At 43.0% G+C, this 26034-nt stretch overlaps 1 protein-coding gene across 1 annotated transcript in view; it reads left to right on the forward strand.

Annotated features, from left to right (window-relative positions):
• LOC109900007 (probable E3 ubiquitin-protein ligase makorin-2) overlaps window positions 1–26034 on the forward strand; it is a 60371-nt gene that overhangs the window by 14652 nt on the left and 19685 nt on the right. Inside the window, exons 2-6 of the mRNA XM_020495717.2 lie at window positions 524–652; window positions 785–972; window positions 20601–20920; window positions 21153–21358; window positions 21692–21802. Coding sequence (XP_020351306.2) covers window positions 524–652; window positions 785–972; window positions 20601–20920; window positions 21153–21358; window positions 21692–21802 — 954 coding nt within the window. The remainder of the gene's footprint in view (window positions 1–523; window positions 653–784; window positions 973–20600; window positions 20921–21152; window positions 21359–21691; window positions 21803–26034) is intronic.

The raw sequence follows: 26034 nt of genomic DNA on the forward strand, positions 1-26034 counted from the left end.
AATAGTCAAAGGTTAATTAAATACAAATGTTATAGAGGGAAATAGTCCTATAATTCCTATAATAACTACAAACTTCTTACCTGGGAATATTGAAGACTCATGTTAAAAGGAACCACCAGCTGTCATATGTTCTGAGCAAGGAACTTAAACGTTAGCTTTTTTACATGGCACATATTGCTATTTTACTTTCTTCTCCAACACTTTTGTTTTTGCATTATTTAAACCAAATTGAACATGTTTCATTATTTATTTGAGGCTAAATTGATTTTATTTATGTATTATATTAAGTTAAAATAAGTGTTCATTCAGTATTGTTGTAATTTTCATTATTACAAATAAATACCAATTAAATCGGCCGATTTAAAAATGTTTTTATAATAATAATATATTTTGTATTTTTATATTGGCTTTTTTGGTCCTCCAATAATCGGTATCTGCGTTGAAAAATCATAATCGGTCGACCTCTAATCCACAAGCTAGCTAACTTGCTTATTCTGCTGTTTTTGTGTGTGTTGCTATGCAGGTATTTTCTCCATGGTGTCTGCCGAGAGGGGAATAGGTGCATGTTCTCTCATGACCTGACCACCAGTAAACCTTCAACCATCTGTAAGTTCTACCAGAGAGGTGTGTGTGCCTACGGAGACCGCTGCAGGTAAGATCCAATATACCTACCACACTGATGGGCTGGAATGTACAGTTACTGTATGAGTTTTATGCTCATCTATAGTGTTCAGTAAATGTGTGTTTATTATCATTGTGTGTGTTTGGACTTTCTGTGTTGTAGGTATGACCACATCAAGCCATCTGGTGGTGGAGGAGGAGGAGGGAGAGGTGTGCCCATGGACCTCCCTAACAGAAACCCCATCACTGCTGGGGCCTTCATCCCCCCTGGGGTGCCTGGACCTCTCGCCCCCACTGCACCCCAAGCCAGGCATCAGGGGGGGAAGAAACCGCTGGTGCTGAGAGATCGAGGTATGCAAGGTGGAATCTCACTGACCACATTTACATGCACACCAGTATCCCATTATTATTCTGTTTTTGAGTTGACACTAGGACTGGGCGATATATCAAATTAATTGGATTCATTTAAATTTATGTTTTTGCGTGATATTCAAAATGCCTGTACCAAGAATCAAGGTTTTGTTATTTTTCACTTGTATGAACGTTTGTCCGCTTGTTCTCATGTTGTCTTTTTGGTCTCGTTCGCTCCTTCTGTGCATCTTCCCATTTACACCAGAGTTCTGTATATAATGACGAGCTGCTCACGTCTCCGTCCTAACAATGGGAGTCGTCTCAAAGGTAGGAAGGCAGACGACAAGCTTAAGGACAAAATAAGCCCATAGAAAAGCTTTGGCCTTATTTTGGACAGATTTTTATCAAGAGCGAAACCTCTCGCTTTGCACCTTCCTCTATGGTTTACACACCACACCAAGCCCCTCCCCTTCCTCTCACGCCAACAACGTTGAGAGGTCACATCTTCCCTTCTGACAAAGCGGTTTCAACTCGCTAGTTGCATTTGAGGTTTGGTCCAACAGAATCAGCCATATCAGTCAACTTCTCCTCTAGTACAGTAAAATTAATTTTTCTACCCTTTTTGTCTCAACTACTCAAAATGCACGCAGAGCAGACACTCTTGTTTATTAGTATCAATGAACATTGATTATTGAAAATGAATGCTCAGTTTGTCCCGCACAGCGTTGTGGTACCACTGTAATACTAGCTGCCTAGTCTGCAATAAGCATAAAACACAATTATATATATTTTTTTATTCCTTTTTTCCCCTGCATTATTTAACTTATTTTGTACATAATGTTGCTGCCACCGTCTCTTATGATTGAAAAGATCTTCTGGAAATCAGAACAGCGATTACTCACTTCGAACTGGATGAAGATTTTTTTATTTTAAGTCCGACGCAAAGGATATACTGCCTCTCCGAGACCAGGACCAAATCTCAGTCATTCGTGTGAAGAAAAAAAGGAAATTCAGGGGGCCTTGTGAGCATGAGCACTTGTCTGTGAGTGGGTAACCCGCCTCTACCATCCATTCTATTGGCCAACGTGCAATCACTGGAAAATAAACTGGATGATCTCCGCCTGAGACTATCCTACCAACGGAACATAAAAATTAAATATTTTATGTTTCACGAGTCGTGGCTGAACGACGAACGGATAATATTATTTTGGCTGGGTTTTCTGTGCATCGGCAGGACAGAACAGCTATGTCTGGTAGGACGAGGGGTGGGTGTGAAACTATTTGTCAATAACAGCTGGTCTACCAAGTGTTTTCCACACTATCTACCAAAAGAGAGTTTTCATCTATATTTTTCGTAGGCGTTTATTTACCACCACAAACCGATGCTGGCACTAAGACCACACTCAACCAGCTGTGTAAGGCCATAAGCAAACAAGAAAATGCTTATCTGGCGCTCCTAGTGACCAGGGACTTTAATGCAGGGGAACTTAAATCAGTTTTACCTCATTTCTACCAGCATGTTACATGTGTAACCAGAGATAAAAAAATAAAAATGTTAGACCACCTTTACTCTACACACAGAGACGCATACAAATCTGACCATAATTCTATCCTCCTGATTCCTGCTTACAAGCAAAAACTAAAGCAGGAGGTACCAGGGACTCGTCAGATGACGCGGATACTACGCTACAGGACTGTTTTGCGGGCACAGATTCGAATATGTTCCAGGATTCATCCAATGGCATTGAGGAGTATACCACCTCAGTCATCAGCTTCATCAATAAGTGCATCGACGATGTCGTTCCCACAGTGACCGTACATACATATCCCAACCAGAAGCCATGGATTACAGGCAACAGAGCTGCACCTTTCAAGGATGGGGACACTAATCCAGACGCTTATAACATATCCCGCTATGCCCTCAAACGAACCATCAAACATGAAAAGTGTCAATACAGGACTAAGATTGAATCCCACTACACTGGTTCTGACGCTCGTCGGATGTGGCAGGGAAACGGACACAAAAACAACAAACCTTTCTGAACGTGATAATACCTTGACAAAGTTGTTAAATAGCATGTTAGTACATATTCTTTCAATATTTGGAAGTTTTAGAAAGTTCTGTTGCGTACCTGTAATGGTACAAGTTTACGTCTGCATAGTTCTGGCTTTTTCTTTATTCTGAAAAATGGAGCGCATGCTTGGCCAGAACTTGCGGTTTCTCCTACTGCCACAGTGCAACAGCGCCATCTATTGGCCTGATGGACTAAAGCGTGTTCTAAAGCATAATGACTAAAGCATGGACAAAGCATAATGCTAAAGCATGTGGTATATACCACATTTAGATTAAGACAAATGCATAAGCAAATTAGTTACAAATAATACGGGGTGTCTGTTTATAGTGACGTTGTTTTCAACCTATTGCACCCACAAAGCTCATCACTAAGCTAAGGACCCTGGCACTGAACCCCCTCCCTCTGCAACTGGATCCTGGACTTCCTGACGGACCGCCCCCAGGTGGTAAGGGTAGGCGGCATCATATCTGCCACACTGATCCTTAACACGGGGCCCCTCAGGGGTGTGTGTGCTTAGTCCCCCCCTGTACCCCCTCTTCACCCACGACTGCTTGGCCAAGCACGAGTCAGACACCATTAAGTTTGCTGGTGACACAACAGTGGTAGGCCGGGTGGTAGGCCTGATCACTGACAGCGATGAGACAGCCTATAGGGAGTAGGTCAGAGACCTGGCAATGTCGTGACCGCTCGAGCCTGTGGATTACTGAACATAACGCGCCAACCAAATGGAGGTATTTTGGATATAAAAATAATCTTTATGGAACAAAAGGAACATTTATTGTGTAACTGGGAGTCTCGTGAGTGCAAACATCCTAAGGTCATCAAAGGTAAGCGATTAATTTGATTGGTCACGAAAGTCAGAAAAGCAATCTACTTTGCTGCTAGCTGTTTGTAATGTTTTGTCTGCTGAGAGAGATGTCCTTACATAAATGCTTGGTTTGCTTTAGCTGTAAAGCTTTTTTGAAATCTGACACGCCAGGTGGATTAACAACAAGCTAAGCTGTGTTTTGCTATATTTCACTTGTGATTTCATGAAAATCAAATATTTTTTGTAATTTAAATTGAAGTTGGCGCTCTGCAATTCAGCGGATGTTGAGGAAAATGATCCCGCTAGTGGGATGGGTGCGCCAAGAAGTTAAACAGCTTGTAAAATTCAAGTAAATGATGTCATGGCTTTGGAAGGCTTCTGATAGGCTAATTGACATCATTTGAGTCAATTGGAGGTGTACCTGTGGATGTATTTCAAGGCCTACCTTCAAACTCAGTCCTTCTTTGCTTGCTTGACATCATGGGGAAATCAAAATAAATCAGCAAAAACCTCAGAAAATAAATTGTCGACCTCCACAAGTCTGGTTCGTCCTTGGGACAATTTCCAAACGCCTGAAGTTCCCACATTCATCTGTACAAATAATAGTACATAAGTATAAACACTATGTGACCACGCAGCCGTCATACTGCTCAGGAAGGAGACACATTCTGTCTCCTAGAGATGAACGTACTTTGGTGTGAAAAGTGCAAATCAATCCCAGAACAACAGTAAAGGACCTTGTGAAAATGCTGGAGGAAACTGGTACAAAAGTATCTATATCCACAGTAAAACAAGTCCTACATCGACATAACCTGAAAGTCCTCTCAGCAAGGAAGAAGCCACTGCTCCAAAACCGCCATAAAAAAAATCTGACTACGGTTTGCAACTGCACATGGGGACAAAGATCATACTTTTTGGAGAAATGTCCTCTGGTATGATAAAACAAAAATAGAACTGTTTGGCCATAATGACCATCATTATGTTTGGAGGAACCGTGAAGCACGGCGGTGGCAGCATCATGTTGTGGGGGGGCTTTGCTGCAGGAGGGACTGGTGCACTTCACAAAATAGATGGCATCACGAGGGTGGAAAATTATGTGGATATATTGAAGCAACATCTCAAGACATCAGTCAGGAAGTTAAAGCTTGGTCGCAAATGGGTCTTCCAAATGGACAATGACCCCAAGCATACTTCTAGAGTTGTGGCAAAATGGCTTAAGGACAACAAAGTCAAGTTATTGGAGTGGCCATCACAAACCCCTGACCTCAATCTCATGTAATTTTTTTGGGCAGAAGTTAAAAAGCGTGCGCGAGCAAGGAGGCCTGCAAACCTGACTCAGTTACACCAGCTCTGTCAGGAGGAATGGGCCAATATTCACCTTATTGTGGGAAGGTTGTGGAATGCTACCCAAAACGTTTGACCCAAGTTAAACCATTTAAAGGCCATGCAACCAAATACTAATTGAGTGGATATAAACTTCTGACCCACTGGGAATGTTATGAAATAAATAAAAGCTGAAATAAATCATTCTCTCTACTATTATTCTGACATTTCACATTCTTAAAATGTTGATCCTAACTGACCTAAGACAGGGAAATTTTACTAGGATTAAATGTCAGGAATTGTGAAAACGGTGTTTAAATGCATTTGGCTACGGTGTATGTACACTTCTGACTTCAACTGTATCAATGATGTCGCTCTTGCTGCTGGTGATTCTCTGATCCACCTCTACGCAGACGACACCATTCTGTCTACATCAGGCCTTTTGGACACTGTGCTAACAAACCTTCAAACGAGCTTAAACGACATACAACACTCCTTCCGTGGCATCCAACTGCTTTTAAATGCTAAACTAAATGTATGCTCTTCAACCAATTGCTGCCCGCACCCTCCCGCCTGACTAGCATCACTACTCTGGACGGTTCTGACCTCAAATATGTGGACAACAACAAATACCTAGGTGTCTGGTTAGACTGTAAACTCTCCTTCCAGACTCACATTAAGCATCTCCAATCCAAAATTAGAAATCAGCTTCCTATTTCGCAACAAAGCCTCCGTCAATCATGCTGCCAAACATGGGGCAGGGTAGCCAAGTGGTTAGAGCGTTGGACTAGCATCCGGAAGGTTGCAAATTCAAATCCCAGAGCTGACAAGGTACAAATCTGTCGTTCTGCCCCTGAACAGGCAGTTAACCCACTGTTCCTAGGCCGTCATTGAAAATAAGAATTTGTTCTTAAGTGACTTGCCTAGTTAAATAAAGGTCACATTTTTTTTTTTTTGATAAAAAATACCCTCGTAAAACTGACCATCCTACCTATCCTTGACTTTGGCGATGTCATTTACAAAATAGCCCCCAACACGCTACTCAGCAAACTGGATGTAGTCTATGTAGCTATCCGTTTTGTCACCAAAGCCCCATATACTACCCACCACTGCGGCCTGTATGCTCTCGTTGGCTGGCCCTCACTATAAATATCTGACGCCAAACCCACTGGCTCCAGGTCATCTATAGGTCTTTGCTAGGTAAAGCCCTGCCTTATCTCAGCTCACTGGTCACCATAGCAACACCCACCCATAGCACGCGCTCCAGAAGGTACATTGCACTGGTCATCCCCAAAGCCAACACTTACTTTTGCCACCTTCCCTTCCTGGAACGAATTGCAAAAATCTTTGAAGTTGGAGTCTTATCTCCCTCTCTAACTTTATGCATCAGCTGTCAGAGCAGCTTACCCATCATTGTACCTGTACACATCCAATGTGTAAATAACACACCCTACTACCTCATCCCCATATTATTACTGTTGGGCTTCTTTTCTTGGGCTTCTATTTAATAATGAATTTTCAATGTGCACTTAAATCATTACAGCTGTATTTTGATTCAAATGTATGACAGAAGTCAAGGATCAAACATACAAAAGATTTCTCTCCTGAGTTCTGTAAAATCGGAAAGGTTGCTTTTAGTCAACCCCTAGTGATGTAACTGCCTACTTCAAAACCTTCTTCACATGAGACCAAGCCCATGCATATCAAATCAAAGTTTATTTGTCACGTGCTCCGAATTCAACAGGTGTAGACCTTACAGTGAAATGCTTACTTACCTTTTTTGCACTGTTGGTTAGAGCCTGTATTATGTGAACAATAGGTAAGTAAAACAACAGTAAAAAAGACTGAACAATAACAGTTTTACAAACTTGCAGGAGAGAACAATAGTTCCAGTGTTTTCTAAGGGCTCAGCAGTAATTTTCCACTTCCGTGTGGCTTTATAGTGGTATGTCTGACTTGTCTCTTATCTCTTTCACTCCTTTGCAGGGTTCTGTGTCTATGAATCTCCTTTATCCTTGAGGTGCTTTCTCACAGACACCCTATTTTGACTGCAATAACTCACACATCTCTCAGACTGTTTCTTAGAGGCAGAGACTAGAAAAGAACTGTGGAACAATATTAAACCTTATAATGCATATATATATATTGCTAATCTGTAGTCCAGGACCCTATAAATGTAGTGGAGGAGGGGTCTTATTGCCCTTCCCCTTCTATTAATACAACAAAAGCATAATCAGGGACTGCGGTTGAAAATTAGCTGGCTGGCTAAAACCGGCGCCTTTACTGAAACGTTGGTTAAAACCTGATGGGGATAGGGCTGATTGCTGCCCCCTTTGGGGTGATTGCGTGCCCATGGTAAACAGAAAAAAAATCTGTCAAAAATTGCTAATATATGCAATTAAAAATTATTATTGAATAGAAAACACTCTAAAGCTTCTAAAACCCTTTAAATTATGTCTGTAAGTAAAGCAGAACTCTCAGGGCACTCATTCTCCCAAACTCTCTCTTGTCATCCAAAAAGTTGGCCCAACTTTGACGTCATCGCCCCCACCCTTCCCAAGCACCTACAGTCCTGGGGACAGTTCCTATGCCTTCAGCGCGGTGTCCGCTTTCAATGGGGCTTCTCATTGTGTGAATCGCGCACTCACGAGAGTAATGACGGGCCGAAACCTTTCGGTCGCGCGAGAAAACAGGTTACTCTCATGCGCATTCTGCTCCTGTGGTGTCTTTCTTCCAAGATTGATTAAACGATGCGTGTGTTTCTCTTTGTCCTGAGAATTGCTGTGAAGCTATATAACATGCTAACGCTGTGTTCTGAACCAAGTTTGACAAGTTTAGTCGACATATAATATGTAATTTCGACGTTTTGGTGCGAACTAACTTTACTTTTTGGCTGCATTTCAACCGAAATATGTCGTGTTTGATAACCGAAAGACACAGACTTCAAAACTAAAGCTGTTTTTGGTAAGTATAAACCCTTCCAGGTCTTCTGATGGAAGAACAGCAAAGGTAAGGGAACATTTATGTGTTAAATTTGGGTTTCTGTGGACTCCGAGATAGAGGAGCCAAAATGCTAATTCCTGAGCGCCGACTCACATTATAGCCTAGTGAACGAAATCTGTAAAGTTAAAAATAAATGTAACACAGCGATTGCATTTAGAAGAAGTGTATCTTTCTATATATATATGTAGAACATGCATATTTAGTCAACGTTTATGTTGTGTATTCCATGTTAGCAGACGGCGTGTGCAGAAGCCATCGTCATTTCTCCGGACATTTGAGTAGCATTTTAACAATGCATTTTAACAATTTAACAATGCGTCATTGTAAACAGAGATTTATGGATATTTATGGCATATTATTGAAAAAAACATAAATGTACTGTGTAACATGTTATATTACTGTCATCTGATGAAGATTTCAAAAGGTTAGTGAAATTATTTTTCTTTTAATCCTGCGTTTGGTGATTGCATATTTTGTTCAATTTGGCTATGGAAATTAGCTGTGTCTTCGGTGGTGGTTTGACATAAATATGTGCTATGTTTTCGCCGTAAAACATTTTAGAAATCTGACTTGCTGGATAGATAAACAAGTTGTTTATCTTTCATTTGAGCTATTGGACATGTTAATGTGTGGAGGTTAAATATTTCTATGAATATTTTTGCATTCCGTGCGCCACCGTTCCAGCTGACTTTGGGGCTCTGGTCCCCAATTGGGAACCAACATCTTTGTCAGGTTAATGTGCACTGTCCCTGTAAAAAATAAACTCAGTCAATCAATTATTATAATACATCAAACATTTGGTGCAGCCCCTATCATGACCCCCAGGTGAGCCCATCATTACTTGCTCATTACTTGCTCTTCTCTTGATCTTTTTCACCCCAGTATCTCTACTTGCACATCATCATCTGCACATCAATCACTCCATTATTAATGCTAAATTGTAATTATTTCACCTCTATGGCCTATTTATCGCCTACCTCCCTACTCTTCTACATTTGCACACACTGTTCATAGAGTTTACTATGTTTCTTTTCTATTGTGTTTTTGACTGTACGTTTATTTATGTGTAATTCTGTGTTGTTTTTGTCGCACTGCTTTGCTTTATCTCGGCCAAGTCGCAGTTGTCAATGAGAACTTGTTCTCAACTGGCCTACCTGGTTAAATAAAGGTTAAATAAAAAATGTCATAGGTGTTGTGTGATGTTTTCATCTGATTGTTGTTAGCAGTTTATGTTATTCTTTAATAACACAGACTCCAAAGAAAATCAGGGGAGGAAAATAATAGGTTTATTCAAAAAGGACAAATCATGCTTGGAAGTAGATGGCAATTCTCCCCTGTCCTCAGTGATGCTCTCCAGTGATTCTCTCCTGTGGTTCTCCACTGTGATCATCTCCACAGATCAAAGGGACAGGATCTAGTTTTAAAATCCAGCCCTAGCCTGTGGTTGACCAATTAGAAGTCCTTACAGTACAACTGAGCCAATGGCCCAATAACAAGTATCCTATTTCAGGCTCACTGCATAGACAACTTCCTCCTATGTCTCTGACCCATTTGATAAATGATTCCATATTACAGAAAAACCACTATTTCCGTTGATCGTTGTCTATTGACTTCTCGTCCTCTTGACCCTTCGTAGTCTGTCTCTGTGTTGTGTATTTATCTTTGAAATATTCTTCTATTTTCAAAAAGATCACTTCAGAAAGTAGGTTACCTGCGCAGTTCGATCCACCATAGATATTTAGCCTACTATCATTAATTTACTATAATTTTAATTAAGTTTCTGCTTATAATTTCCAACATTTGGTTGGCCATTTGTTTGTCAACTATAGTTAAATACATGCAGCTTCTCTTCTGTCTTAACTTGTTGACCTGGCCTAGAAGACTAAATAAATTAGACTTCAAGATAGTCTTACATTGATCTGTGGATCAGTGGAAAGATTGTTCCTGTACAAAATGTCCAAATGTCATGAGATTGACTGGTTTTAAGGAAATGAAAAGCTGAGAACTAAGAAACACATTTCTTCACATAGCCATGCAATCTTCATAGACAGGCCATTCTACTGCCAATGTTTAACTTAAGAGCTTAGTGACATGGCACTGTTATAGGATGCCACCTTTCCAACAAGTCAGTTCATCAAATTTCTGCCCTGCTTGAGCTGTTCCAGTCAATTGTAAGTGCTGTTATTGGGAAGTGGAAACGTCTATGAGCTTCAACGGCTCAGCCGCGAAGTGTTAGGCCACACAAGCTCACAGAGCGGGACCGCAGAGTGCTGTAGCTCGTTAAAATCGTCTTTCCTCAGTTGTAACACTCAGTACCAAGTTCCAAACAGCCTCTGAAGCAACGTCAGCACAAGAACTGTTCGTCGGGAGCTTCATGAAATGAGTTTCCATCGCCGAGCAGCCGCACACAAGCCTAAGATCACCATGTGCAATGCCAAAAGTTGGATGGAGTTGTGTAAAGCTCGCTGCTAATGGACTCTGGAGCAGTGGAAATGTATTTAACTTTTATTTAACTATGAATCACCCTTCACCACCTTGCAGTATGATGGACAAATCTGGGTTGGTGGATGCCAGGAGAATGCTACTTGCCCGAATGCATAGTGGCAACTGTAAAGTTTGGCGGATGAATAATGGTCTCGGGCTGTTTTTCATGATTCAGGCTAAGCCTCTTAGTTCCAGTGAAAGGACATCTTAATGCTCCAGCATATAATGACATTCTAGACAACTTTGTGGAAACAGTGTAGGGAAGGACCTTTCCTGTTACAGCATGACAATTCCCCCATGCACAAAGTGAGGTCCAAATTGAAATGGTTTATTGAGATTGGTGTAGAAGAACTTGACTGGCCTGCACAGAGCCCTGACCTAAACCCCATTTAACACCTTTGGGATGAATTGGAACGCCGACTGAATTGGAACGCCGATGCTGTTGTGGCTGAATGGAAGAAAGTCCCCACAGCGACGTTTTAAATTTATTTAACTTTTATTTAACTATCTATTTACAATGACGGCCTACCCCGGACGAACCCGGACGACGCTGGGCCAATTGTGCGCTGTCCTACGGGACTCCCAATCACGGTCGGTTGTGATACAGCCTGGAATCGAACCAGGGTCTGTAGTGACGCCTCTAGCACTGAGATGCAGTGCTTCCGAGTGCTGCTGGGAGCGATGTTCCAACATCTACAGTGGCTTGTGAAAGTATTCACCCCCTTAGCATTCTTCCTATTTTGTTGCCTGGAATTAAAAATTATTTGTATCATTTGTATCATTTAATTTACACAACATGCCTACCACTTTGAAGAAGCAAAATATTTTTCATTGTGAAACAAACAAGAAACAAGACAAAAACTGAACTTGAGTGTGCATAACTATTCACCACCCCAAAGTCAATACTTTGTAGAGCCACCTTTTGCAACAATTACATCTGCAAGTCTCTTGGGGTATGTCTCTATAAGCTTGGCACATCTAGCCCCTGGGTTTTTTGCCCATTTTTCAAGGCAAAACTGCTCCAGCTCCTTCCAGTTGGATGGGTTCTGCTGGTGTACTGCAATCTTTAAGTCATCCCACAGATTCCCAATTGGGTTGAGGTCTGGGCTTTGACTAGGCCATTCCAAGACATTTAAATGTTTCCCCTTAACTTCTTTGTGACTGGGCGGCAGTATTGAGTAGCTTGGATAAAAAGATGCCCAGAGTAAACTGCCTGCTACTCAGGCCCGAAAGCTATAATATGCATATACTTAGTAGATTTGGATAGAAAACACTCAGAAGTTTCTAAAACTGTTTGAATGCTGCCTGTGAGTATAACAGAACTCATGACAGGCAAAAACCTGAGAAAAGAATCCAACCAGGAAGTGGGAAATCTGAGGTTTGTAGTTTTTCAAGTCATTGCCTATCGAATACACAGTGTCTATGCGTTCATATTGCACTTACTAAGGCTTCCACTAGATGTCAACAGTCTTTATAACCTTGTTTCAGGCTTCTGCTGTGAAAGGGGAGAGAAAGAGAGCTGTTTGAGCCAGAGGTCTGGCAGAGTGCCATTAGCTGATCACGCGTGCGCCTGTGAGTGGTAGCTGCGTTCCATTTGCATTTCTAAAGACAAAGGAATTCTCCGGCTAGAACATTATTGAAGATTTATGATAAAAACATCCTAAAGATTGATTCTATACATCGTTTGACATGCTTCTACGAACTGTAATAGAACTTTTTTGACATTTCGTCTGAACAAGTGATCGCGCATTATGCATTTGGTTTACTGGGCTAAACGCTCTAACAAAAAGGAGGTATTTGGACATAAATGATGGACTTTATCAAACAAAACAAACATTTATTGTGGAACTGGGATTCCTGAGAGTGCATTCCGATAAAGATCATCAAAGGTTAGTGAATATTTATAACGCTATTTCTGACTTTTCTGACACCTCTCCTTTGGAAAATGGCTGGATGTTTTTCTGTGACTAGCGCTGACCTAACATAATCGCAAGGTGTGCTTTCGCCGTAAAGCCTTTTTGAAATCTGACACAGCGGTTGCATTAAGGAGAAGTGTATCTATATTTCCATGCATAACACTTGTATCTTTTATCAATCTTTATGAGTATTCCTGTAATTTGACGTGGCTCTCTGCACTTTCACGGGATGTTTGTTTGAGACCATGCATTTCTGATCATAACACACCAATTTCAAATGAGGTTTTTGGACATAAAGATTAACTTTATCGAACAAAACACAACATGAAACTAACATGAAGTCCTGTGAGTGCCATCTGATGAAGATGAAAAGGTTTGTGATTTAATTTAATCGCTATTTCTGATTTTTGTGAGCACTCTCCTTGGCTGGAAAATGGCTGTATGGTTTTCTGTGACTAGGTGCTGACCTAACATAAAATGTTTGGTGTGCTTTCGCGTAAAGCCTATTTGAAATCGGACACTGGCTGGATTTACAAGAAGTTTATCTTTAAAATGGTGTAAAATACTTGTATGTTTGAGGAATTTTAATTATGGGATTTCTGTTTTGAATTTGGCGCATGAAGCATAGCAGTTGCAGCATCATGCTGTGGGGATGTTTTTCACCAGCAGGGACTGGTCAGAATTGAAGGAATGATGGATGGCGCTAAATACAGGGAAATTCTTGAGGGAAACCTGTTTCAGTCTCCCAGAGATTTGAGACTGAGATGGAGGTTTCACCTTCCAGCAGGACAATGACCCTATGCGTACTGCTAAAGCAACACTCGAGTGTTTTAACTTCTCTGGGATATGTGGGACGCTAGCGATGATTTTCTTTCTGCCCACACTTCCGTAAAGCCCAGCTCTGTGGAGTGTACAGCTTAAAGTGGTCCTATATAATGGATATAATGGTCTTCCGTGGGATGTTCAAAGTTTCGGATGTCTGATGTTTTTAAAACCCAACCCTGATCTGTACCTCTCCACAACTTTGTCCGTGACCTGTTTGGAGAGCACCTTGGTCTTCATGGTGCCGCTTGCTTGGTGGCGTTGCAGACTCTGGGGCCTTACAGAACACGTGTGTGTGTATGTATGTATGTATGTATGTATACTGCTCAAAAATTTAAAGGGTACACTAAAATTAAAGTGGAAAACCACACTACAGGCTGATCCAACTTTGATGTAATGTCCTTAAAACAAGTCAAAATGAGGCTCAGTAGTGTGTGTGGCCTCCACGTGCCTGTATGACCTCCCTACAACGCCTGGGCATGCTCCTGATGAGGTGGCGGATGGTCTCCTGAGGGATCTCCTCCCAGACCTGGACTAAAGCATCCGCCAACTCCTGGACAGTCTGTGGTGCAACGTGGCGTTGGTGGATGGAGCGAGACATGATGTCCCAGATGTGCTCAATTGGATTCAGGTCTGGAGAACGGGCGGGCCAGTCCATAGCATCAATGCCTTCCTCTTGCAGGAACTGCTGACACTCCAGCCACATGAGGTCTAGCAATGTCTTGCATTAGGAGAAACCCAGGGCCAACCGCACCAGCATATGGTCTCACAAGGGGTCTGAGGATCTCATCTCGGTACCTAATGGCAGTCAGGCTACCTCTGGCGAGCACATGGAGGGTTGTGCGGCCCCCCAAAGAAATGCCACCCCACACCATGACTGACCCAACGCCAAACCGGTCATGCTGGAGGATGTTGCAGGCAGCAGAACGTTCTCCATGGTGTCTCCAGACTCTGTCACGTCTGTCACGTGCTCAGTGTGAATCTGCTTTCATCTGTGAAGAGCACAGGGCGCCAGTGGCGAATTTGCCAATTTTGGTGTTCTCTGGCAAATGCCAAAAGTCCTGCACGGTGTTGGGCTGTAAGCACAACCCTGACCTGTGGACGTCGGGCCCTCATACCACCCTCATGGTGTCTGAGGAGACACATGCACATTTATGGCCTGCTGGAGGTCATTTTGCAGGGCTCTGGCAGTGCTCCTCCTTGCACAAAGGCGGAGGTATCGGTCCTGCTGCTGGGTTGTTGCCCTCCTACGGCCTCCTCCACGTCTCCTGATGTACTGGCCTGTCTCCTGGTAGCGCCTCCATGCTCTGGACACTACACTGACAGACACATCAAACCTTCTTGTCACAGCTCACATTGATGTGCCATCCTGGATGAGCTGCACTACCTGAGCCACTTGTGTGGGTTGTAGACTCCGTCTCATGCTACCACTAGAGTGAAAGCACCGCCAGCATTCAAAAGTGACCAAAACATCAGCCAGGAAGCATCAGAACTGAGAAGTGGTCTGTGGTCACCACCTGCAGAACCACTCCTTTATTGGGGGTGTCTTGCTAATTGCCTATAATTTCCACCTGTTGTTTATTCCATTTGCACAACAGCATGTGACATTTATTGTCAATCAGTGTTGCTTCCTAAGTGGACAGTTTGATTTCACAGAAGTGTGATTGACTTGGAGTTACATTGTGTTGTTTAAGTGTTCCCTTTATTTTTTTGAGCAGTGTATATTACACTGAGATCATGTGACACTTAGATTACACACAGGTAGACTTTATTTAACTAATTGTGACTTCTGAAGGTAATTGGTTGCACCAGATGTTATTTAGGGGCTTCATAGCAAAGGGGGTGACTACAAATGCACGCACCACTTTTCTGTTTAAAAAAAAAAAAAATATATTTCACTTCACCAATTTGGACTATTTTGTGTATGTCCATGTATGAAATCCAAATAAAAATCAATTTACAGAATGTAATTACAGAATGTAATCAACAAAAGAGTGGAGGCTGTTATAGCAGCAAAGGGGGGGCCGACTCCATATTAATGCCCATGATTTTGGAATGAGATGTTTGTGGACACCTGCTCGTCATACTTTTGGTCATGTAGTGTACTTTCTGCTTGCATAATAATGTCAAAGATGACATTACACACGCATTCACATTTGAAGTCAATACATTTTCCCAAGACATGCTGAAAGAAAGATCTTATTTCTCTACTCCTGTTCCTGAGACGTTAACATTTGTTGTAGAATTTTGCGAAAGTTAATATTATATTAGTCTACATGTGAGAGGGTACCGTTGAAGTCGGAGTTTTACATGCACCTTAGCCAAATACATTTAGTAAAAATTCCCTGTGTTAGGTCAGTTAGGATCACCAATTTATTTTAATGACATTTTCATAATAATAGAGTGATTTATTTCAGCTTTTATTTCTTTCATCACATTCCCAGTGGGTCAGAAGTTTACATACACTCAATTCGTATTTGGTAGCATTGCCTTAAACAATTTAAACTTGGGTCAAATGTTTCACCTTGACTTTGTTGTCCTTAAGCTGTTTTACCACAACTTTGGAAGTATGCTTGGGGTCATTGTTCATTTGGAAGACCCATTTGTGACCAAGCTTTAACTTCCTGACTGATGTCTTGAGATGTTGCTTCAATATATCCACATAATTTTTCGTCATCATGATGCCATCTATTTTGTGAAGTGCACCAGTCCCTCCTGCAGCAAAGCACCCTCACAACATGATGCTGCCACCCCCGTGCTTCAAATCAAATCAAATCAAATGTATTTGTCACATACACATGGTTAGCAGATGTTAATGCGAGTGTAGCGAAATGCTTGTGCTTCTAGTTCCGACAATGCAGTAATAACGAACAAGTGATCTAACTAACAATTCCAAAAAAAACTACTGTCTTATACACAGTGTAAGGGGATAAAGAATATGTACATAAGGATATATGAATGAGTGATGGTACAGAGCAGCATAGGCAAGATACGGTAGATGATATCGAGTACAGTATATACATATGAGATGAGTATGTAAACCAAGTGGCATAGTTAAAGTGGCTAGTGATACATGTATTACATAAGGATGCAGTCGATGATATAGAGTACAGTATCTACGTATGCATATGAGATGAATAATGTAGGGTAAGTAACATTATATAAGGTAGCATTGTTTAAAGTGGCTAGTGATATATTTACATCATTTCCCATCAATTCCCATGATTAAAGTGGCTGGAGTAGAGTCAGTGGCATTGACAGTGTGTTGGCAGTAGCCACTCAATGTTAGTGGTGGCTGTTTAACAGTCTGATGGCCTTGAGATAGAAGCTGTTTTTCAGTCTCTCGGTCCCAGCTTTGATGCACCTGTACTGACCTCGCCTTCTGGATGACAGCGGGGTGAACAGGCAGTGGCTCGGGTGGTTGATGTCCTTGATGATCTTTATGGCCTTCCTGTAGCATCGGGTGGTGTAGGTGTCCTGGAGGGCAGGTAGTTTGCCCCCGGTGATGCGTTGTGCAGACCTCACTACCCTCTGGAGAGCCTTACGGTTGAGGGCGGTGCAGTTGCCATACCAGGCGGTGATACAGCCCGCCAGGATGCTCTCGATTGTGCATCTGTAGAAGTTTGTGAGTGCTTTTGGTGACAAGCCGAATTTCTTCAGCCTCCTGAGGTTGAAGAGGCGCTGCTGCGCCTTCCTCACGATGCTGTCTGTGTGAGTGGACCAATTCAGTTTGTCTGTGATGTGTATGCCGAGGAACTTAAAACTTGCTACCCTCTCCACTACTGTTCCATCGATGTGGATGGGGGGGTGTTCCCTCTGCTGTTTCCTGAAGTCCACAATCATCTCCTTAGTTTTGTTGACGTTGAGTGTGAGGTTATTTTCCTGACACCACACTCCGAGGGCCCTCACCTCCTCCCTGTAGGCCGTCTCGTCGTTGTTGGTAATCAAGCCTACCACTGTTGTGTCGTCCGCAAACTTGATGATTGAGTTGGAGGCGTGCGTGGCCACGCAGTCGTGGGTGAACAGGGAGTACAGGAGAGGGCTCAGAACGCACCCTTGTGGGGCCCCAGTGTTGAGGATCAGCGGGGAGGAGATGTTGTTGCCTACCCTCACCACCTGGGGGCGGCCCGTCAGGAAGTCCAGTACCCAGTTGCACAGGGCGGGGTCGAGACCCAGGGTCTCGAGCTTGATGACGAGCTTGGAGGGTACTATGGTGTTGAATGCCGAGCTGTAGTCGATGAACAGCATTCTCACATAGGTATTCCTCTTGTCCAGATGGGTTAGGGCAGTGTGCAGTGTGGTTGAGATTGCATCGTCTGTGGACCTATTTGGGCGGTAAGCAAATTGGAGTGGGTCAAGGGTGTCAGGTAGGGTGGAGGTGATATGGTCCTTGACTAGTCTCTCAAAGCACTTCATGATGACGGATGTGAGTGCTACGGGGCGGTAGTCGTTTAGCTCAGTTACCTTAGCTTTCTTGGGAACAGGAACAATGGTGGCCCTCTTGAAGCATGTGGGAACAGCAGACTGGTATAGGGATTGGTTGAATATGTCCGTAAACACACCGGCCAGCTGGTCTGCGCATGCTCTGAGGGCGCGGCTGGGGATGCCGTCTGGGCCTGCAGCCTTGCGAGGGTTAACACGTTTAAATGTCTTACTCACTTCGGCTGCAGTGAAGGAGAGACCGCATGTTTTCGTTGCAGGCCGTGTCAGTGGCACTGTATTGTCCTCAAAGCGGGCAAAAAAGTTGTTTAGTCTGCCTGGGAGCAAGACATCCTGGTCCGTGACTGGGCTGGGTTTCTTCCTGTAGTCCGTGATTGACTGTAGACCCTGCCACATGCCTCTTGTGTCTGAGCCGTTGAATTGAGATTCTACTTTGTCTCTGTATTGGCGCTTAGCTTGTTTGATAGCCTTGCGGAGGGAATAGCTGCGCTGTTTGTATTCAGTCATGTTACCAGACACCTTGCCCTGATTTAAAAGCAGTGGTTCGCGCCTTCAGTTCCACACGAATGCTGCCATCAATCCACGGTTTCTGGTTGGGGAATGTTTTAATCGTTGCTATGGGAACGACATCTTCAACGCACGTTCTAATGAACTCGCACACCGAATCAGCGTATTCGTCAATGTTGTTGGCTGACGCAATACGAAACATCTCCCAGTCCACGTGATGGAAGCAGTCTTGGAGTGTGGAGTCAGCTTGGTCGGACCAGCGTTGGACAGACCTCAGCGTGGGAGCTTCTTGTTTTAGTTTCTGTCTGTAGGCAGGGATCAACAAAATGGAGTCGTGGTCAGCTTTTCCGAAAGGGGGGCGGGGCAGGGCCTTATATGCGTCGCGGAAGTTAGAGTAACAATGATCCAGGGTCTTTCCACCCCTGGTTGCGCAATCGATATGCTGATAAAATTTAGGGAGTCTTGTTTTCAGATTAGCCTTGTTAAAATCCCCAGCTACAATGAATGCAGCCTCCGGATAAATCGTTTCCAGTTTGCAGAGAGTTAAATAAAGTTCGTTCAGAGCCATCGATGTGTCTGCTTGGGGGGGGATATATACGGCTGTGATTATAATCGAAGAGAATTCTCTTGGTAGATAATGCGGTCTACATTTGATTGTGAGGAATTCTAAATCAGGTGAACAGAAGGATTTGAGTTCCTGTATGTTTCTTTCATCACACCATGTCACGTTGGCCATAAGGCATACGCCCCCGCCCCTCTTCTTACCAGAAAGATGTTTGTTTCTGTCCGCGCGATGCGTGGAGAAACCCGCTGGCTGCACCGCTTCGGATTGCGTCTCTCCAGTGAGCCACGTTTCCGTGAAACAGAGAACGTTACAGTCTCTGATGTCCCTCTGGAATGCTACCCTTGCTCGGATTTCATCAACCTTGTTGTCAAGAGACTGGACATTGGCAAGAAGAATGCTAGGGAGTGGTGCACGATGTGCCCGTCTCCGGAGTCTGACCAGAAGACCGCTTCGTTTCCCACTTTTTCTGAGTCGTTTTTTTTGGGTCGCTGCATGGGAACCATCCCGTGGCGCTGGTTGTAAGGCAGAACACAGGATCCGCATCGCGAAAAACATATTCTTGGTCGTACTGGTGGTGAGTTGACGCTGATCTTATATTCAGTAGTTCTTCTCGGCTGTATGTGATGAAACCTAAAATGACCTGGGGTACTAGTGTAAGAAATAACACGTAAAAAAACAAAAAACTGCATAGTTTCCTAGGAACGCGAAGCGAGGCGGCCATCTCTGTCGGCGCCGGTTGGGATGGTATTCTTCGGCTTCCCCCTTTTCCCTCCAAACGTAACAATGGTCATTATGGCCAAACAGTTCTATTTTTGTTTCATCATACCAGAGGACATTTCTCCAAAAAGTACGATCTTTGTCCCCATGTGCAGTTGCAAACCGTAGTCTGGCCTTTTTATGGCGGTTTTGGAGCAGTGGTTTCTTCCTTGCTGAGAGGACTTTCAGGTTATGTCGATATAGGACTTGTTTTACTGTGGATATAGATACTTTTGTACCTGTTTCCTCCAGCATCTTCACAAGGTCCTTTGCTTTTGTTCTGGGATTGATTTGGTATGGCGGCTGCGTGGTCCCATGGTGTTTATACTTGCGTACTATTGTTTGTACAGATGAACATGGTACCTTCAGGCGTTTGGAAATTGCTCCCAATGATGAACCAGACTTGTGGAGGTCTACAATTTATTTCCAAATACATCCACAGGTACACCTCCATTTGACTCAAGTGATGTCTATTAGCCTATCAGCAGCTTCTAAAGCCATGATATCATTTTCTGGAATTTATCCAAGCTGCTTAAAGGCACTGTCAACTTAGTGTATGTAAACTTCTCACCCTCTTGAATTGTGATATAGTGAATTATAAGTGAAATAATCTGTCTGTAAATAATTGTTGGAAAAATGACTTGTGTCATGCACAAAGTAGATGTCCTAACAACTTGCCAAGACTATAGTTTGTTAACAAGAAATTTGTGGAGTGGTTGAAAAGCGAGTTTTAATGACTCCAACCTAAGTGTGTGAACTTCTGACTTCAACTGTATAGTTGTCTCAAATTTAAACCAATCGTTTTAGTATGTAGTTTGTCACTAGGAGGTGTCCATGTGATGCAGCCAGTAGTATCAATGGTGAATCCAGTGTTCTGTGGCCTTGGCTTTAACTGTCTTTCTCTCTCTGTTTGTGCCTGTGTGTTCCAGCCCTGGGGTGTGACAGTACAATGATGCCCTTCGGTGGGGGTGGCTCAGAGGTGGACTGTTGGACGGAGTACCATGACAACAGTGCCCATGCCAAACCTCCACACTCCTACCTGGATGCCATCAGGACCGGTCTGGAGTGTTCTGCCACGGCCGGCCCCTACCATGTCGCTGGCCCCCAGCCACAGCTCTGTCCCTACGCCGCTGCAGGACAGTGTAACTACGGAAACACCTGTCCCTATCTCCACGGTGATATGTGTGATATCTGCCGTCTGCAGGTGCTCCACCCACACAACCCTGAGCAGAGGAGAGCTCACGAGAAGGTAAGACCCATATTTGAACCCTAACCCCGACATGACCACGATCAGAGGAGAGCTCACCAGAATGTATGAGGCCACGTGGTTCTGTAGTCTCTAATTACACTGTCTGATGCATCTTTATGTTGATAGAAGTGTGTCCTATGTGGAGGACAATGGGCAAGTCAAACAAAACTGTTGTCTGAAGATGATACTGTTTAGGATATTAATAGGTACATGTATCACCCGCCGCTGTCAGATGTGTATGTTGGTGTTCGAGGCGGACATGGAGAAGGCGTTTTCAGCGCAGCACAGCCAGGACAAGGTGTGTTCTATCTGTATGGAGGTGGTTTATGAGAAAGCTGCTGCCTCAGAGAGACGCTTCGGGATCCTCTCTTCCTGCTGCCACACATACTGCCTCTCCTGCATCCGCCAGTGGCGCTGCGCCAAGCAGTTTGAGAACAAGTGAGTTGATAACTACTATAAACACCAAGCAGTTTGAGAACAAGATCATCAAGTGTTGATGGTTGCTAATATACTGTGGTAGTGGAGCTTCTACATAATAGTGAGGATGTGATAGTTGATTTACCACAGTAACCACCAGGGGGCTAATATAAAGGCATGTCTAACCTCCACTGTTATTACTGAGTAATGCTGTATCAGTTAATCATGTAACCCTGATCACTTCAGAGAGTTTCAACAGGATGCCACTGGTACTCAGCAGTTATGAAGTAGCACAGAATTACTGGACATAGTATACAATGTTGTGGGTAACTGTGTGTGTCTGTCTGTGGTCAGGTCATGTCCAGAGTGCAGAGTGGTGTCTGAGTTTGTCATCCCCAGTGGTTACTGGGTGGAGGACCAGGATGAGAAGAACAGACTGATAGAGGACTTCAAGTCTGGAGTCAGGTGTGTGTGTGTTTATATATATATATATATATATATATATATATATATATATATATATATATATATATATATATATATATATATATATATATATATAGTAATGATGGACTTTTGACTGGTACACATTCATATTCTGACTATCTCTGAAACTCACTTAGATGACACCTTTGATGATACATTGGTAGCAATACATGGCTATAACATCTACAGAAAAGACAGAACTGCCAACGGAGGCGGTGTTGCGGTCTATATTCAGAACCACATTCCTGTAAAGCTTAGAGACGATCTAATGTTAAATACTGTTGGAAGTAATATGGCTACAGGTTCATCTGCCTCACCTAAAGCCCATTCTTGTGGGAAGCTGCTATAGACCACCAAGTGCTAACAGTCAGTATCTGGATTAGAGGTCGACCGATTAATCGGAATGGCCGATTAATTAGGGCAGATTTCAAGCTTTCATAACAATCGGAAATCGATATTTTTAGACACCGACTTTGCCGATGTTTTTGTATTTTTTTTTCACCTTTATTTAACTAGGCAATTCAGTTAAGAACACATTCTTACTTTCAATGACGGCCTAGGAATGGTGGGTTAACTGCCTCGTTCAGGGGCAGAACGGCAGATTTTCACCTTGTCAGCTCGGGGGATCCAATCTTGCAACCTTACAGTTAACTAGTCCAACTCAATAACCACCTGCCTCTTGTTGCACTCCACAAGCAGACTGCCTGTTACACGAATGCAGTAAGCCAAGGTAAGTTGCTAGCTAGCATTAAACTTATCTTATAAAAAACTATCAATCAATCATAATCACTAGTTGATGATATTACTAGATATTATCTAGCGTGTCATGCAGTGCGTATAATCTGACTGAGCATACAAGCATACAAGTATCTGACTGAGCGGTGGTAGGCAGAAGCAGGCGCGTAAACATTCATTCAAACAGCATTTTCGTACGTTTTGCCAGCAGCTCTTCGTTGTGCGTCAAGCATTGAGCTGTTTATGACTTCAAGCATATCAACTCCCGAGATGAGGCTGGTGTAACCAAAGTGAAATGGCTGGCTAGTTAGTGTGCGCTAATAGCGTTTCAAACGTCACTCGCTCACTGAGCCTTGGAGTGGTTGTTTGCTCATAGAAGAACAACGTAATACCAGCTAACCTCATAGTAGAACAACATAATACCAGCTAACCTCATAGTAGAACAACATAATACCAGCTAACCTCATAGTAGAACAACATAATACCAGCTAACCTCATAGTAGAACAACATAATACCAGCTAACCTCATAGTAGAACAACATAATACCAGCTAACCTCATAGTAGAACAACATAATACCAGCTAACCTCATAGTAGAACAACATAATACCAGCTAACCTCAGAACAACGTAATACCAGCTAACCTCATAGTAGAACAACATAATACCAGCTAACCTCATAGTAGAACAACATAATACCAGCTAACCTCATAGTAGAACAACATAATACCTGCTAACCTCATAATAGAACAACATAATACCAGCTAACCTCATAGTGGAACAACATAATACCAGCTAAACCTCCTTCCATCAGCAAGGGCATTGAAGATGAAACGTGGCTGGGTCTTTCAGCATAACAATGATCCCAAACACACCGCCCGGGCAAGGAAGGAGTGGCTTTGTAAGAAGCATTTCAAGGTCCTGGAGTGGCCTAGCCAGTCTCCAGATCTCAACCCCATAGAAAATCTTTGGAGGGAGTTAAAAGTGCGTGTTGCCCAGCAACAGCCCCAAAACATCACTGCTCTAGAGGAGATCTGCATGGAGGAATGGGCCAAAATACCAGCAACAGTGTGTAAAAACCTTGTGAAGACTTACAGAATACATTTGACCTCTGTCATTGCCAACAAAGGGTATATAACAAAGTATTGAGAAACTTTTGTTATTGGCCAAATACTTATTTACCACCATGATTTGCAAATCAATTAATTAAAAATCATACAATGTGATTTTCTGGATATTTTTTTTTCATTTTGTCTGTCATAGTTGAAGTGTACCTATGATGAAAATTACAGGCCTCTCTCATCTTTTTAAGTGGGAGAACTTGCACAATTGGTGGCTGACTAAATACTTTTTTGCCCCACTGTATATACTGTATTCTATACTATCATTTGCAGCTTAGTCTATGCCGCTCTGACATTGCTCATCCATATATTATATGTTCTTATTCCATTCCTTACTTAGATTTGTGTGTATGAGGTATTTGTTGTGGAATTGTTAGATATTACTTGCTGCACTGTCAGAACTAGAAGCACAAGCATTTCACTATACTCGCAATAACTTCTGCTAACCATGTGTATGTGACCAATGTAATTTTATTTTAATTTATTGACTTCATGGACCTTGTTTCTTAGGCTACATATGTTAATATGGGTTATTTTTAGCACTTCTGGGTTGCTTGATTGTTTTTAATGTTTTACTGGTAAGCTTATCAGAGGTAGACTTACTCATGTTATTTACATTGGAGTTGATAGTGCAGGGTGAGCTGCATTTTTTAATTTATTTTATTTCACCTTTATTTAACCAGGTAGGCTAGTTGAGAACACCTTTATTTAACCAGGTAGGCTAGTTGAGAACACCTTTATTTAACCAGGTAGGCTAGTTGAGAACACCTTTATTTAACCAGGTAGGCTAGTTGAGAACACCTTTATTTAACCAGGTAGGCTAGTTGAGAACACCTTTATTTAACCAGGCAGGCTAGTTGAGAACAAGTTCTCATTTGCAACTGCGACCTGGCCAAGATAAAGCATAGCAGTGTGAGCATACAACAAAGAGTTACACATGGAGTAAACAATTAACAAGTCAATAACACAGTAGAAACCAAAGGGGGAGTCTATATACAATGTGTGCAAAAGGCATGAGGAGGTAGGCAAATAATTACAATTTTGCAGAATAACACTGGAGTGATGAATGATCAGATGGTCATGTACAGATAGAGATATTGGTGTGCAAAAGAGCAGAAAAGTAAATAAATAAAAACAGTATGGGGATGAGGTAGGTGAGAAAGGGTGGGCTATATACCAATAGACTATGTACAGCTGCAGCGATCGGTTAGCTGCTCAGATAGCTGATGTTTGAAGTTGGTGAGGGAGATAAAAGTCTCCAACTTCAGCGATTTTTGCAATTCGTTCCAGTCACAGGCAGCAGAGTACTGGAACGAAAGGCGGCCAAATGAGGTGTTGGCTTTAGGGATGATCAGTGAGATACACCTGCTGGAGCGCGTGCTACGGATGGGTGTTGCCATCGTGACCAGTGAGCTGAGATAAGGCAGAGCTTTACCTAGCATGGACTTGTAGATGACCTGGAGCCAGAGGGTCTGGCGACAAATATGTAGCGAGGGCCAACCGACTAGAGCATACAAGTCGCAGTGGTGGGTGGTATAAGGTGCTTTAGTGACGAAACGGATGGCACTGTGATAGACTGCATCCAGTTTGCTGAGTAGAGTGTTGGAAGCCATTTTGTAGATGACATCGCCGAAGTCGAGGATCGGTAGGATAGTCAGTTTTACTAGGGTAAGCTTGGCGGCGTGAGTGAAGGAGGCTTTGTTGCGGAATAGAAAGCCGACTCTTGATTTGATTTTCGATTGGAGATGTTTGATATGAGTCTGGAAGGAGAGTTTGCAGTCTAGCCAGACACCTAGGTACTTATAGACGTCCACATATTCTAGGTCGGAACCATCCAGGGTGGTGATGCTAGTCGGGCATGCGGGTGCAGGCAGCGACCGGTTGAAAAGCATGCATTTGGTTTTACTAGCGTTTAAGAGCAGTTGGAGGCCACGGAAGGAGTGTTGTATGGCATTGAAGCTTGTTTGGAGGTTAGATAGCACAGTGTCCAAAGACGGGCCGAAGGTATATAGAATGGTGTCGTCTGCGTAGAGGTGGATCAGGGAATCGCCCGCAGCAAGAGCAACATCATTGATATACACAGAGAAAAGAGTCGGCCCGAGAATTGAACCCTGTGGCACCCCCATAGAGACTGCCAGAGGACCAGACAGCATGCCCTCCGATTTGACGCACTGAACTCTGTCTGCAAAGTAATTGGTGAACCAGGCATGGCAGTCATCCGAAAAACCGAGGCTCCTGAGTCTGCCGATAAGAATATGGTGATTGACAGAGTCGAAAGCCTTGGCAAGGTCGATGAAGACGGCTGCACAGTACTGTCTTTTATCGATGGCGGTTATGATATCGTTGAGTACCTTGAG

Source organism: Oncorhynchus kisutch, linkage group LG1 (genome assembly GCF_002021735.2).
Source record: "Oncorhynchus kisutch isolate 150728-3 linkage group LG1, Okis_V2, whole genome shotgun sequence".
Lineage (NCBI taxonomy): Eukaryota > Metazoa > Chordata > Actinopteri > Salmoniformes > Salmonidae > Oncorhynchus > Oncorhynchus kisutch.